This window comes from Sparus aurata, chromosome 23 (assembly GCF_900880675.1).
Source record: "Sparus aurata chromosome 23, fSpaAur1.1, whole genome shotgun sequence".
NCBI classification, from domain to species: domain Eukaryota; kingdom Metazoa; phylum Chordata; class Actinopteri; order Spariformes; family Sparidae; genus Sparus; species Sparus aurata.
The window spans coordinates 22,467,618-22,482,552 of record NC_044209.1 but is presented as its reverse complement, the minus strand read 5'-3'; the positions used below and the strand labels follow the sequence as shown (position 1 = coordinate 22,482,552).

General features: G+C 43.5%; 1 protein-coding gene across 1 annotated transcript in view; it reads right to left on the bottom strand.

The window, feature by feature from the left end:
• plekhh3 (pleckstrin homology, MyTH4 and FERM domain containing H3) overlaps positions 1 to 14,935 on the bottom strand; it is a 34,962-nt gene that overhangs the window by 18,477 nt on the left and 1,550 nt on the right. The window contains exons 2-3 of the mRNA XM_030406701.1: positions 10,754 to 10,809; positions 1,208 to 1,302 (exon numbers count right to left, since the gene is read on the bottom strand). Coding sequence (XP_030262561.1) covers positions 1,208 to 1,302; positions 10,754 to 10,809 — 151 coding nt within the window. The remainder of the gene's footprint in view (positions 1 to 1,207; positions 1,303 to 10,753; positions 10,810 to 14,935) is intronic.

The following is a 14,935-nucleotide window of genomic DNA, read 5'->3' as shown; positions in this document are numbered from 1 at the left end:
TTTCTCCTCTGAAAGTGACACAGGGACATGGAGGGGACAGCAGTCAGGGAGGGGTGCTCGCCAAGGGCGCATAGTAACTGCTGTCAGAATTAGGCAATCTGACTGCCGCCATTCCAAACAGGACGTAACTTATCCAAGTGCTGGCATTTTACTGCTCCCTTTCAGTGGCAGGCCAAGAAGGGGGGAAAAAAAAAGAAAAAAATCATACAGAAATATCTTCTGAGATCATTCCTCAAAAGCATCAGACACCCAACACGGCGCTCCTGATGCCAGTAGCTATCCTTGCACGAACACACAGAGCAGGGGAGGGCGGGGGAGCAGCTGTGGGCCACATGTGGTCAGAGAGGGGCTGGCTGCGGGGCGACAGTGCTTATTAGGAGACAATTAGGGTAATGAAATATATACTACACTTAATGAGATGAAGAAGGACCTCATTTATCAACCGAAGGGCAAAGTAGTAATTATTGATTAATTTATGGATGTTTTTTTAATTCATGTATTAAATGCACACTTTGTAATTTTGGCCGCTGGCTGATCCTCAATCTCAACAATGAAAACACAAGACGTAGTTTGATGATATCTTGAAGTCAGTGGGATTGTGGGCGTTGTTGTGTTCATTGTTAAACAACCACCACTGCAGATGAAAATCAATTTGATGCGACAAAAATCAGGTTCACAGACAGGTTTTGTCACATTTTTGTCTTTCTGATGAATCATTTTCTCTCAAAGTTTTAGCGACAGGCACCCAAATGACACACCTTGAGAAAACTTGAATTTCTCTGGGTTTTACTGCTACTGGAAATGACAACATGGGATAATGCAAGTACCAAACTAAACAAAATAGATCTATATCAAGATAAGACATCTAGACATATAGTCTAAGTCTAGTTCTATATCTTTAAATTATTAGTCTGTAAAATGTCAACAAGTTTCCAGGAGACCAAGGTGATGTGCTCATGGAGCACACTGAGTCAAACCAATAGTCCAAAACTCAACTTGCGTTAATATAAAACAGATAAATCTCACAGTTCAGAGTCTGAACCAGTGAACGGTTATGATTTTGCCAAAATAGCCAATTTTTCCACCAAAGTTTCTGTTGACTAATTAGTTGATACTGACAGTCATCACAACTGAAGAGAGCAGGTAGATGCACGAGAGTGGCCGCAGTGTTAATGTGCCATATATATGTCCTGTGAGCTTGACTTACCTTTGACCAGCAGTTCAGGCTCTTCCTCCAGGCCCATCTTATTCTTTTCAATGATCAGGCTCTTCATTTCTTCAGACACGTCTGAGACGGTGTGCCTGCAAGGAGAAGCAGAAAGAGAATGTAAATAACTCTGCTTCCCTCTCTACTCCAGTCTTCCCCTGACTACTCCCTCCCATTGGACAGCTAATTGGCCCAGAGACACACAGTTGGCTACCCATGTGACACTGTGCCAACTCTTAGGTGGGGGTCACACAAGGGGGACTGGAAGAAGTGCCACGAATATCTGTCCTCCACCGTTCTCCTACTTTCCTTCCATAGCAGCACGCAAGCACACAAACACACACTGATGCATACCACGCCACTGTGGACAGCTCGTCTCTCTTTTATCACTTTGGCCGGCGAGCCGAGCGGGCGACTGAAAATAAACGTGACAGAGCGACGCCGGCCTGACTCCCAGCCAGACAGCTCACGCCGGTCAGGGGAAGGCAGCAGGTTCAAGAGGTCACAGCCTCGGATAGTTAAAACGACCAACATCAAAAACATCTGTAAATCTGCTGAACCGCTGTTCTTTCTTTCCCTCCTTAATGCCTCATGATCACGTCTGCAGCTACTCCTACATACATGACGCTTCAACATCTGGACAGGCAATGTTGTGTACAAATTCAGACTTTGTTATCTTTGGCTAAGGTCCATTTCCAGCTAGATTGTTTAGAGGTTTTATCTCTCCTCATTTATTTGTCTAATTGCTCGTTTATTTTCTCGATTTCCGGGGTCTAACAAGCATGTGAGGTACAAGTGACAAACCCCTCCTTGCTTCCTGTCCTCCTCCTCCTCCTCCTCATGGGATTATTGCTCAGGAAATGAATCGAGCCCTCCCTCCCAGCGATATTTGGCCTCTAGTTACCTACTCCTTCGCCCGCTGATTTATGTGAGTATTGATCTGATAACTCCAGAGGGCCCCTCCTCAAGGAAGGCAGCAGTAATCAATGGGTCTGAATATAGCCTTATCTGCTTTGACTCAGCTTACATGACTGCACAAGCCATTTCCTGTCTTTCTGTGTTTGCTGACCTGATCCCGCCTATAGAATAGTTTATCAGGTTGACCTCTGTGACACTATCCTCAAACAGTGTATGCTTAAATCCATACAGTTCGTTTCCTATATGAAATATATTTGCAGTTATAGATCTAAACGCACAGGCACTAGTCGCTATTTTAAGCAAATGTTCAGACGCGGTGAAACTCTATATTGTTGGCCAGTTGTGTGTGAACTGGTTCAGGACATCATCAGCAAGCAGAAGTGAGAAGGAGAGTGTCAGGATCCTGTCACGTTATACTCAGTCCCTAAGCTCAATCGCCTGCTACACAGCAGCCTTGGGGGACCTCCGACAGTCTCTGCATATGCACACACTACTTATAGGCATTAAAATAAACACTGAAATGTGACGACGTCTCTTATTTGAGGTTGTTAATAACCCCTGCCACATCATGGAGACATGCATGCAGACAGGCAGAGTTGGTCTATATGTAGCCCAAATGAGAGAGGGATTAGATTTATAGAGAAACTACGCCTCGACTGGAAAACATAGCCTAGCGAGGGTTGTTTATGTTCAATACTATAGGCTACTGAGTGCAAATGTCTGTAACGGGCTTGAACAGCAATAAAACGTATGAACTATTATCATAACAATTCTGAATTTCTTGACTTGAAAACAACTGGCGTAACCTGCTGCAGGATTTACACCCACAACTGAAGCAGTTATGTGGTACACATTGCCAATACATCTTGGAGAATTATTCCTGGAGTTCAAAATCAAACTTGGCTCTCCTGTCTGCAGATTTCTAAGAACTGTGGGTATTTTGCCATACCACGAGTGCAGACAGAAATCTGTTTATCTGCACCCAACTGGTCTCACTCCATCTTTAACTTGAAATACTTTATAAATCAACATAAGTGCTCCTTTTAGGTCATGCAGGGAGAGTAGAGGGACTGAAAGGGGGAGGAAAAGCACAGGTCCAAACCCAGGTTTTGGCCTTTAACAGCACTGACCTTTAATTTAAATGCTGTCATAGCAGAGTCAGTCTGACCATTGTGTCCAAAAAGTCAGGCTAATGTCCAAAATCTCTCTGGCTGGTGACCACGGCAGTATGAAGCCATCTCTACAAAAAGGTCTGCTCATTGTCTCATTACAAACTGTTCTTGTTATAATGAAATGTGTTTGTTATTCCTTTTTGTCACATTATAATGTCTTACTATACCAAGGTAAATTGGTATCATTAGAGAGAGTATGAAGAGTAAAAGATACAGTCACAGGTCAAAGACGGTTTGTTACATAGAACCAGACTCGTGAGGTCACATGATCACCTGATTTCATGAATCCTGCTTTAACATCTACTGACCACACGCACACAAACTCACACACTGTGCAAAGCGCTCTGTAGTTACTGAACAAAAATGCTATTCATTAACAAGAGCAGGCCTGTTTCAGACAAACCTGATGGAAAATAGATTATAAACTGAAAAACCTCAAAACTTTATGTGCACCTCCTGCATCCAAACACTCTAAAGAGGTACTATTCTTCAATAGCACTGTAACTCTGGACAATTTCTGTTAGTGCAGGCACCAATTCTTCTTTCTGTCGATCCCATACATTTCAACAGTCAAGGCTTGTAGAGTAACAGCACTAATTTTACACATAAAAGTGTGTTTATAGGTCTTGAAAAGTACGACTGCATATGCAAAACAAAAGTAGTATAAAGCCTTTTCCAGCTCCAGAGGTAGCAGCATGTAATCTGATAAATTGCCTCCAGTGATATCACTCTAAGATTAACTGCATTGTGGGGATGGATGCCTGGACTAATGCTTTTGCTGCATTTTTTTCGTCATTTGTATTTAAATGGTCCAAGATTATATCCCTGGTTTTATAGCCAACAAAATTGTTTGAGATCGCAGACAAAAAGCATTCACTGCAACAATGGCCATGTGGGAACTGTTGAAAGATGCAATCCAGTTACTCACTGACAGCTCATGGACTGGATATCTGGCAGCCGAAATATCTGGTTGAATCGCCAACAGGTCAGGGAGCGAGGAGCGAGCTACAGCCGATAAAAACAGACACACTGCTGCACCTGCTCATTCTTATCCATCCTGTCACCCATATTCTATTTCTTTTTCTATCTTTTTTCTTCTGCAAATCAGCTCTCACACACAACTTGGACCGCATGTGTAATCTTGTAATGTGTGATTCCTCTCTTGCTGAGTGCAAACCACAACGTCTGCACCGCTCAACACGGACAACATGACAGAAAGTTGTGAGGTTTGAACAGTGCAGCAGTCTGACAACTTTGAATGTCGGGAAGTCTGACCGGGGCCACTGAGCCGCTGAGCGACATCACTGGAGGCAGTTTATCAGATTCTATGCAGCTTCCTCTGAAGCCACAAAAGTCCTTATACCACTTTTTTCACACATGCAGTAGTTCACAACCACAATTCAACGAACAAAAACAAACATAATTCCATGCTTTTGCTTTTCTTCTATGCTCATGGTGTTTCTCAAGCTTAAGATGCACTTGAAACTTAAACATAAACATCTGCATGACATAGTACAATCTATACTTTCTTTGCCATACACACTGCAATGTATCCTGTAAGGATGGCTGACATGAAGAAATCTACATGCGTTACAGCTTGGGGCCAACGTTTAGGCACTGTTGATGTGGGGGCTTTTGGATCTCCACAGCTGTCCAGCAGCCCTCAAACCCCCAACCTCATGGAACCCTCCCAGCCCCCCATGCTACCGCCCCCACATTCCCAGAAGAAGGCTGTGACGGTGGGGCCTTTCGCGGGCAACTTCCTGTGGAGTGCAGGAAACAATTTGACATGGGGATTAGACAGCCCAGAGAAGAGAGCGAATGCACATCCACAGACAGCACCTCTCCCTCTCTGGTTTAGCCCTCCCCTCGAGGACAAAACATCAGCTACTGCCAGAGGGGGAGCATCATTTGAATGTCACATGACTCAACAGTTGAAGCTTGAAATGTGTTGGAAATCCAGGTAGTTCTGCCCTGTGGTTTCTGGCTGAGATCAACACACTGCACAGAAAAGTGCGGCATGGAAAACCGGCACAACACCTTCACAATTACAGCTGTCATAAAAAGTAGGAGAAGGGGAAGTCATAAAAACAAATGTGAGAAAAGAAGAAACATGATTTGAGAGAGGAAGGGACATATTTCCCTATGACAACCACACAGATCTGATTGTATGATAAAACTATAGAACATATTTATATCCTGAGCAGTTGTGTGAGTGTTAAACTCCTCTAGCCTTTGTAGAGAAATGACAGACTGCATGGTGTAAAGCCAATGAGGCCCCTCAGACATTATGGCTGTACTTATCTATCCATCACTACCAGTTTTGTGTATGACCTACTTTCTCAACTTCATACACATGTACATGTTCATGCCTCTTTTACACCTAAACAACACAACAACAATATAGGACTCAGGACTCAGTCATTCTGTATTGTCAAGCATAATGTCGATGCTGATGTTGATGCATCTACATTTTACAGACTAGTAAATAGTATCTGCCAAAATGACTGGCTTACGTTGCTTAAAGCCCACAACATTACAATGTTACAGTATAAAGACATGTAATTAAATAACAGTATTTTAAAAAAACATTGTAAAATGCACCGCTGTTAAGCTAAAGGTGGTCGGAGGTTTTCTGGGAACTACATGAGGTCACCAAAATGCCATGTACTCAAAATAGAGATAAAGGTGTATGTCGTCCCGCCCTCACAGGTGCAACAAAACTAACAGGAGAGTCAAGGTGATGTCAGTTAAGCACAGTGTGGACACACCCACAGAACCCTGAGAAGAGGTCTAATGAGCCAGATTAGTGAAAACACCTTTAAGGTTAGGGAGTGATCTGTTTTAATCGTGAATGCAATTTATCTTAATAAGACTGTGCTCCAGGCTGCTGGGAGTTTAGCTACCTCATTGCAGCCTCACTGCCCTTTGGCCATAATGATGGCTTTGAATCTGTTCTCTATTCCACTCTGATTATGTGATGAAGAAATAACAGTAGTTATGTTGAAAGTCCAATTTTTAATGATCAAAAATAGTTCAGGGATCAGTGGCCCCGCCGCCACATCCTTTAAACTGTAATTATGAAAACTGCCAAAGCTGTTCGTGCAGCCTCTGAGTTGTTAAGAATCAGAGATACTGGGAATTTCCGACAAAAACAGTATGAAACATTAACCATTATTCACTTGATTTAGCTGGAGCTGCAACTAACGATCATCTTCTCTAATGATTCATTTGCTGATTATTTATTCAAACTGATTAATTGTTGTTTCCATTATCAGTATAATAATGTCCTGGATAATTGTGAATATCCTCACAAGTGTGACTTTAAGAAGTTATCTACCTTGCTAATGTACAGTCCCTTATTGATTTTCTTATCTGTTTTGAATTGCCACAAGGGGAAACCCACATTTCCCAAACCTGGTTAAAGGCTCAGCTTGCCAGTTGGGACCCCGACAAAAAATCTTAAATCAGATTTAAGATTTTCCAAACTAAAAGGACAACAGGGAGATGAGTTGCCTGCCTTTCATTTATCATCTATTTATATGGGGTAAAGTGAATTAAGTATGTCTTACTGCCAATTTAAGAGTTTTTAAGCATATTTCGATGCTTATCGTGATAATGCTGTGAATCACAATAAGAATAAAACTGGCAACAAATCTGCACATCATCCCATGCCCAGTCAGAAAATAGTGAAACATTTCCCAGAGTTAAAGGTGAAATGTCCTGTTTTGTTTTGTTTTTACAAACAGCCCAACACCAATATATATTTGGTTAAAACATCAAATCTTCACATTTAAAGACACAACCAGCAAATGTATGTTCTTTTTTTGCTTAAAAATGTCCTAAACTACTTTCTGTTTATCAGTATGGCTGATCAATTAATTGTTAAACCTCTGGATTTAGCAAATTTTGAAAAGGAGCTATACATTGTTTGTTTGTATTTGGTTTCACTTGTCAATGAATCGCATGAGTATCTATGCTGAGGTAATCAAACTCGAACACTGCCGAGTCCAAATGTATTCTTCTCATTCTACCAACATTGACGACAGCAGTATTTAGACTGTAAAGCCACTGATTGACTCAAATCAACAGCATATTGGCTGTTTCTACACACTGAAATAAGGTCATCACAACTGATGAGCATATTGTCTGCAGCCCCTTCATGTAGACAGTGATTGTGACACACTTAAATCCACCAAGTATGAGCAGAACGATGCGTTGATTAGTTTGTGTCTGTGTGGTGGTCGCTGCTGGAGCGATGAGTTATTGATTTCAGTCCAGGGTCTAATCAAAACGGCGAGACGCTAATTAAAGTCAGAAAAAGTGGTGTCCTTGCTGTTGGGCTTGGATGACCGCAGTGGAAACAGTGGAGACATGTTCCGGCATACAAAGTGGGCCCTTGTGACCACAAGAACAAGCACGGTTGCAGAAATGACCCTTGTGTGGATGTGTCAAAGAAATAAAGAAAGATTTATTTGATGAATGAAACGTGGATGGTTCCACAAAGTGATTTTAAATAGACGACTTCAAACCTTTTTGTTAATGTCCAGGCTCATATATTTTACACAAACGACATTCAGACACGCTTCTGCACAGTTTATGCACCGTCCGAACAAGCATCAAGGATATATAACACAATCTGAGAAGACGTTCATTATAGTGAGTCATACTGCTGCACTAAATAATCAGTTTATCTTTGTAGAAATCCATTTCTCGCTCTCTCAAGTCTGTATCCCCTCCCCCACAGTGCATGGGCTGGCTGCAAGGGCCTCTGGCTGAAGCTGGGCTGGTGGGAAAATGGGAATGTGGTGATTAAGACTGGGCCTATATGACCTCCCAGCTAAAAATACGCTGTTTACCCAAGACCACTGCCAAGAAACTCTGGACTAGGCAGAGGGGAGAGGAAAAAAAGTCATGTTTTGAGAAAGGAGGAGGAGGGGGGCGTGTATGTGTGTGTGTGACAGGAAGTCTGAGTTTGTGACTGAAGGAGAGTGTTGATCAGCAAGAAATTTTATGATAGAGAGCGTGAGTGATTTCTCAGTTTAAATGAAGTCACTTTCATAGGGAAACGTAGCGATGTGAATTAAACCTTCATATATTTGCTGACGTAATAAACGGCAAGTTTGTGATCGTTGGATGGTTGACAGACGGGCCGACAGACACTCAGACAGGCAATTATAGTGGGGCCCACTTCTAAGATTTTCACGCACATATTTCTTGCACACATGCACATAAATTCACACACATGAAACACATTCTGAAACATTGGTCTCTTTCAGACATCACAGCCTCGCAGCCCACACCAAAAAAGTTTTTGACTGTCAAAGAAGAAGGGGGGGGGACTAATGAGAACGCAGACGGAACAAATGTCGAGAAAGGGTTGCGGACAAGTCCTCAAGTGTCCACTTTCCTTCCAGTACACTTTGTACTCTGCTCTGCTCCAGCTATGAGAAGGAACTCAAGAGTCAGGAAAGTAGGGATTGAAAAAATAGTGATGATGTAAGACACATTTCAGTGTGAGCACAGCGGGAGGGAGCAAGCTGCTTGGCACATTGTGCTTACTGACAGACAGACAGACAGACAGACAGACAGAGAGTGGAGACCTGCAGTAACAGATCAGGCCACTATGAAATAAGAAAGAAAGAAAAAAAGATTTTTTTTTTTACTTTCTGACTTGAGTTGAAACATGATAATCCTGTGTATTGTAGGTTTGTGTCACCCTGTCAGACACAATCCCTATGTGCTGAGCCATGTCAGGCTCAGTGAATAAATTAAATTTGACTGTGAATCTGCCGACAGCCATGTTGGTGTACTGTAAAGAACTCAAAATACACACATAAAAATTGTATTTTTCAAATAAGTGACTGTGACTATTATACATTTTAGCATACAATATACAATATACACAGGAAATAAGCAGGTATAACCAGGAATTCTGGAGGACCCCCGACATTGCTCATACTCACATTTGTGTCTGTACCCACATTACCATACATACCTCACTCTTGCAGGACAAACAGAAATCGCTGTCTGTCACAATCAAATCTGGGGCCTTCAAACTAATAGTCGAGATTAATGTCTCCTTCTGGACACTTCAATTCAATGGCCCAATAAAAGTACAAAGTAAACCAGAGCTGCCCTGCCTGTAACGTAAGACTGGAGATAAAGGATATGACCCAATTTGCAACACCACAATGCCCGAACTTATCAGAGCCTGACTTGGCTTTCCCTCTGTACAGCTGAACTTCTGGGCGTGTTCAGTCGTTGGCCAGGTAATGACCAAGCACTACGCTCTCTAATCTCTGCACTAAGTGTGATGATTACAGCCAGGCTCTTGACACACTCCCTTCAAAACCAGTAGTTAATTATGCCATGTGACCTGAGGCCACTATATTGTAGATGTGACACACACACACACACACACACACACACACACACACACACACACACACACGTATAAACACGCACACACACACACACACATCCGAGCCACACCTCTTCTGGGAGTGCTGCTGAGGTGCACTGAGTCACCCAGTCCAGTCAGCCTGCCTCCCTACTCACATATTCCCCTTTCTTCCTTCCCTAGAGCCTCAGGAGACAGAACGTCCTGTATGACTGCAGGTAAACTTCCGGAGGCAGCTCGCTTCTTGTTAAAAGCCGCAGACCCTCGTCTATTCATTTCTGATGTACGATAGTCCAACATGTTGAGGTTTGTGACTCATTGACCGTGAGTCGACTGATGTACAGTAGAGATTGTGCATGAGGGATGGGGGCGGGGAGGGGTGATAAGGGCACGATGCCAGAGACAGAGAGGAGCAGAGCCTGGCTACATCACTGTCTGAGATCACAGCCCTGCACTAATAGTCTGGATCAAGCCCTCCATGAATCACTCCTTTTCATTGGCACTAGCATTCACTTGTCAACCACATGACCATTTGAATTTCATTATTCTTGACGAATAGTGGTTCCTTGTAACAGCCTTCAAGCTGACACAGTTTGGTCCCAGTTAACCTGGCGTTACGACTGTGATTGGTCACGAAAGTATCTGCTGAGGACTGACATGTCATGTTTGAATGGCAACACTCCAACGGGTCCAAATTGACAGCGCTATCCACAAGCAATAAAACGTTACCCCTGCAGCTTGGAAATGTCACATCATCTGTCTATACACATGTGAATCCGCACTGCTTGTATGCACACACGGGTTATCATGTGTGTGTGTGTGTTTATGAGGTTAGGCACATGGGCACATGAGGAGAGCCCCATGAGACAACAGGCACTGCAGGAGAAGTGAAAAATCAAGTGACTGGCCTTTACATACATGTGCGCCGGCCTGAGAAAAAAAATACAAAAATCCCCAGCACTCAGAGGAAGCAGAAGATTAAAATAAGGAACTATTACTTCCTAAAAATATGGTAAAAAAAGAAGAAAAATCTGTTTCTCTGTCTCTCCTTACCCATTTGTTCCATTGGCTGTGCGAGTTGGTTGAGAAACAGTCACCTCGGCCAGACTCTGTCAACAGAAGAGAGAGAATAGTGTAAATAGATGATAATGCAACACAAACAGTAGTCTGTCCTTAGAACTAGTCCACAGGTTGGAGTAATCCCTCAACAGTTAGCCTTCAGTGGCCATGTTACAGTAGAGCATGCAGCCATTCCTGGCAGTCGCAGCACATAGCTGCTCGGTTCCTGTAATGCTTGGCTTTCACTTGCAAGGGGTGAGCTGGTGGAGAGAAATATGGCATGCAAAACAGGCTCATTTAATATAGGAGTGGGGAACAGAGGAATCTTTTGTGCAATAGCTGCATGAACCCCAACCAGCAAATCCTGAAATGCCTTTATTCAGATCAGTGTTTTTCTCTGGGAAGGTTGTTAACCTAAAATAACCCTGAACCTGAGGTTTGACTCATATCAGGAGCAGTTGCCTTCATCTTTTCTATTGACATGTTTATAGAATCACAAGTTGGTGATAAAGGCTTGATGAAAACAAGTGGGAAAGACAAGGAAACCTTGAGGGTCTTATGTTCATTATCTGATGAACACAGCCACAAATCATACAGAAATTACTAGCTGAATGTTATCTCAACTAAAGCCAGCTACTCATATCAAATCGCATTCCCTCTTTCCTGGTCATAAGTTTTCTCTCGAAACTGGAGTTACTGCTTCTAGTGACTACAAATTGGGCCACCGCTGGCACACACATAAAATCAAATTTCACGGGTGGAACAATGAACTTTTGATTCCAGGACTTCCCTGTTAGGCAGAAGATGGGAAATATGTTTCCTTTCACAGCACTTAGGCCCCTAGATTCCCAACCTGACCTTGGAAAACCCCATCAGACATCAGAGCTTGCCTGTGTGCAATTTGGACCAGTTCCCTGATGTGCAGGGCAGCACTGTGTGTCCTCGTGGCCTGACTTGTTGTCTCTGTGAGCCACAGCCTTGAGCCAGCTCCTGTGGCTTCCCCGGCCCAGCTCGGGGGTGTTGGCCTACCTGAAACACTATCCAGGTCAGCTCTGGGCCCCTCACAGTTCACACACCACACTTTACTACTGGGCAAACTAGCCTAAATATAGCCCTTGCGCTGCAAAAAAAAAGTGTGCTGGTTCTTTTCGGATGGCTCAAAAATAACAAAGAAAACACAAACTGCAAATTTATAGGCCTGGAGTCTGTGTTATATTTAAAAGGCAGATGGACTGCGAGGCAAATGAGGAAAAGATGAGGGTTTGGATAATTAGATTTGATTAATGTTTAACTCAGGGAGAGGTACTGTAAAAGTCAAACCAGACAGACAAGAATAACTGAACAGTGTCAGCTTGTGAATGAAAGAGTGTGCATCTGTTAGCCATAAATGATTTAACCAATCCAGACAGACTGCCGTGACTGAAATGACAAATCAATACTAATCACGTCAACTGACTACAGAGCTGTAATTCCATGATATAAACCAATCACAGGATCGATAAACTAATGGGTCAGGTAGATCAAGTTAGGATATTTTCAGTAACTCTCCACAAATCGTGACAATTCACAGAAAAGTAGCTTTCCAATAGAGTTAATGGGCTGTGGGATGAGGAACAAGGATAGCGTGCGATGCAGAGTCCTGGCAAAAGCTCTCCCTTTGGACGGGCAGGGGATGAATCACTCCAGACTAGAGTGGAGCATGGAGGGAAAGAGGGAAAGATGCCGTGATGTGTTCGTTCCGTGGCTGACTTCCGCTCTCGCTTCCCCCCAGATCTACTCTCTCTCTCTCCCTTCAGCTCTCCTGGGAGGCTGAGTAACCAGGAGGAAATGCTTGGGCTCAGCCAGTGTCGGCCTGAAGACCAGATGTGTGGCCTGGAGGTGGTGAGGCAGAGACGCAACGGAAACCAAATATAAACCAGCGTACCATGACACCTCTGAAGACAGAGGGCAGTAGTGACGGTTAATGGGACCCGCTCTCAGCATGGCCGGACTGTGCCCATTTGTTCCAAGTAACAGGATGCACTGCGGTGCTCCAGCCCACACTTACAACTGCCCCGGCCCCAGCGCTCTGTGGCAGCAGTTTATTGGTAAAGGTGACTTCACATTACATAAAAACTGAATAAAGTTTCAGTGGAAACATGGAAAGAAGAGTGAATGACGGATGTCCTGTCCTAAAATTAGTGCCTTGCTGTCCCAACACTGGAGGCATTCAGCTCTGTGTGACTGTTTGGGCAGCTGTTGGAGAGCAGTTTCTTTGAATGAGGACTGTAAACATGCAGGGAAAAGGGCTTCTGACATGGCCCTGTGCTCTTAAAGGCCAAGCCTACACGAGCGTCAGCACTGACTCATGATTCCAACCTCAGTGAGTAGAGTCCTGGCAAAGAAATGTGAGTCGTCTATGCCTTCAGTGCTGTGGATGCTACACATCGTGGCATCCCTCTGGCAGCATGTTGGAAAACAAGGCAGGAGATGGTGGTGGAGGTTTTGGATGTCTTGAGCGAGGGAGACTCCACCAGACCTGTGGGTTACTGTGGTTAACCCTGGCAGGAGCTGGACGGAGGTCTACTAAATGGAGTATTTCAGTGTTACAAAGTCCAAAAGACACACATATACACCCAGGGAGGTCTAACCTGCTGTCTGAAACTGCAGCTTGTCAAGATCTGCATGAAATGGAGCACTCTGGGTAAACAATGGACGGTAGCCCTGAGGGGCTTTCCCTGGGAATCATTGTAGACCATCTTCTACCCCCCCACCCCCTCTGTTGACACCATGGAAAACCAAACAGTACCAGTTAGATCTGTATATTCTGAGGGAGAGTAGTGAATTTCACTGGCTAAGAGTAAGTCAGCTGATGATGTTGGCTTAGAGCTGTTCAGCTGTGGTCTTAATTAATGCCTCAGTGTGAACTATTGACACAGGAGTTACAATACCCAGGATGAACCAATGACACACTTCAAGAGAAAACAGGATTTGTGGAAGCACATCATTCCCTGTAAGCAATTAGGAATCAATAATCAATTACTTCAGAACACCTGGGTACATTTATTACAACAATGAAGGCTTGTGTAATTCAAAAGAGCAGTTGACTGCTTTTGGTTCCTTGTTAAAACACTATCAGATCCATCAGTCATTAAAACGGTTCCTCCCATTGAGAGCTGAGCTGATAAACTGATCACACGATAGAGGAAGACAGAATGTTCTTCAAGGGAAAATCTATCACAGACTATATTTTGTATGGCTCAGCACACGTCACATCACATTTACAAATATTTACAAGCAAGAAATCAACAGAACCAAGAATCTAATCAGCGATTTAACAGCGGATAGAGCAGCTGCAGACAAGAAGAGTGTTACGAGATGTACATTTGTTACCTTTTATCAGAAAATGATAGCGACAGCTCTGTTTTAGGAACTATGCAAAAATAGGATCATCAAACATAAAAAAAGAAAATATCGAAAATGAGCACACCATGAAACAAAAATGAAACACTCTTCATCTTAAGTCTGATGAAGAGCAGTGTCACTTGAGGCGTCACTACTTGGTGCAGTGTGTGAGCCGTCCATCTGTGTCATTTGTAGGAACTAATAGGATTCTTGTGTAAAAATTACATCATTTTCACAAGTTTGAACGGGCCCCTGGAAATAACCATTAAAGTGAGGCAGTATATGCTACGTGACTTATCTTTTAGGGAGACTAACGGCAGATCACAAACCAACACCTGAATCAATGCCATCATCTCTTAGAGCCACATTCTTCTACAAGCAACACATCTGCGATTGAACAAACCAACATTAAACCCGAGCCACCCGCAGGAGCACAGTCGCGCAGATGGAGCATTTTAATGAGGGGTCAGGGAAAGTTACTGTGTCTTGCTTTAAAGGGCCATCAGACGCCTCCATTGGGACATGTTACTGTGATCTTGTATCGATCGTGAATGTGGAGGGTAGTTGGGTGCCTCTGACCGCCAACGGCCAGGCAGATGGTACATTAAGACCAAGAACGGGGATGTTTGCCAAGAAGAAGAGTGCTACACACCAACACCTCTCTGGATACCCCCTGAGCAACAGATGTTGCTCTTATCAAGCGGCCACTGGTACTGTTAGATTTCTGTTGAGGCAATAACTGTGTAAAACTTATCTGTTCCCAACGTTTTCATGCAAATTGCTGTGGTGTCG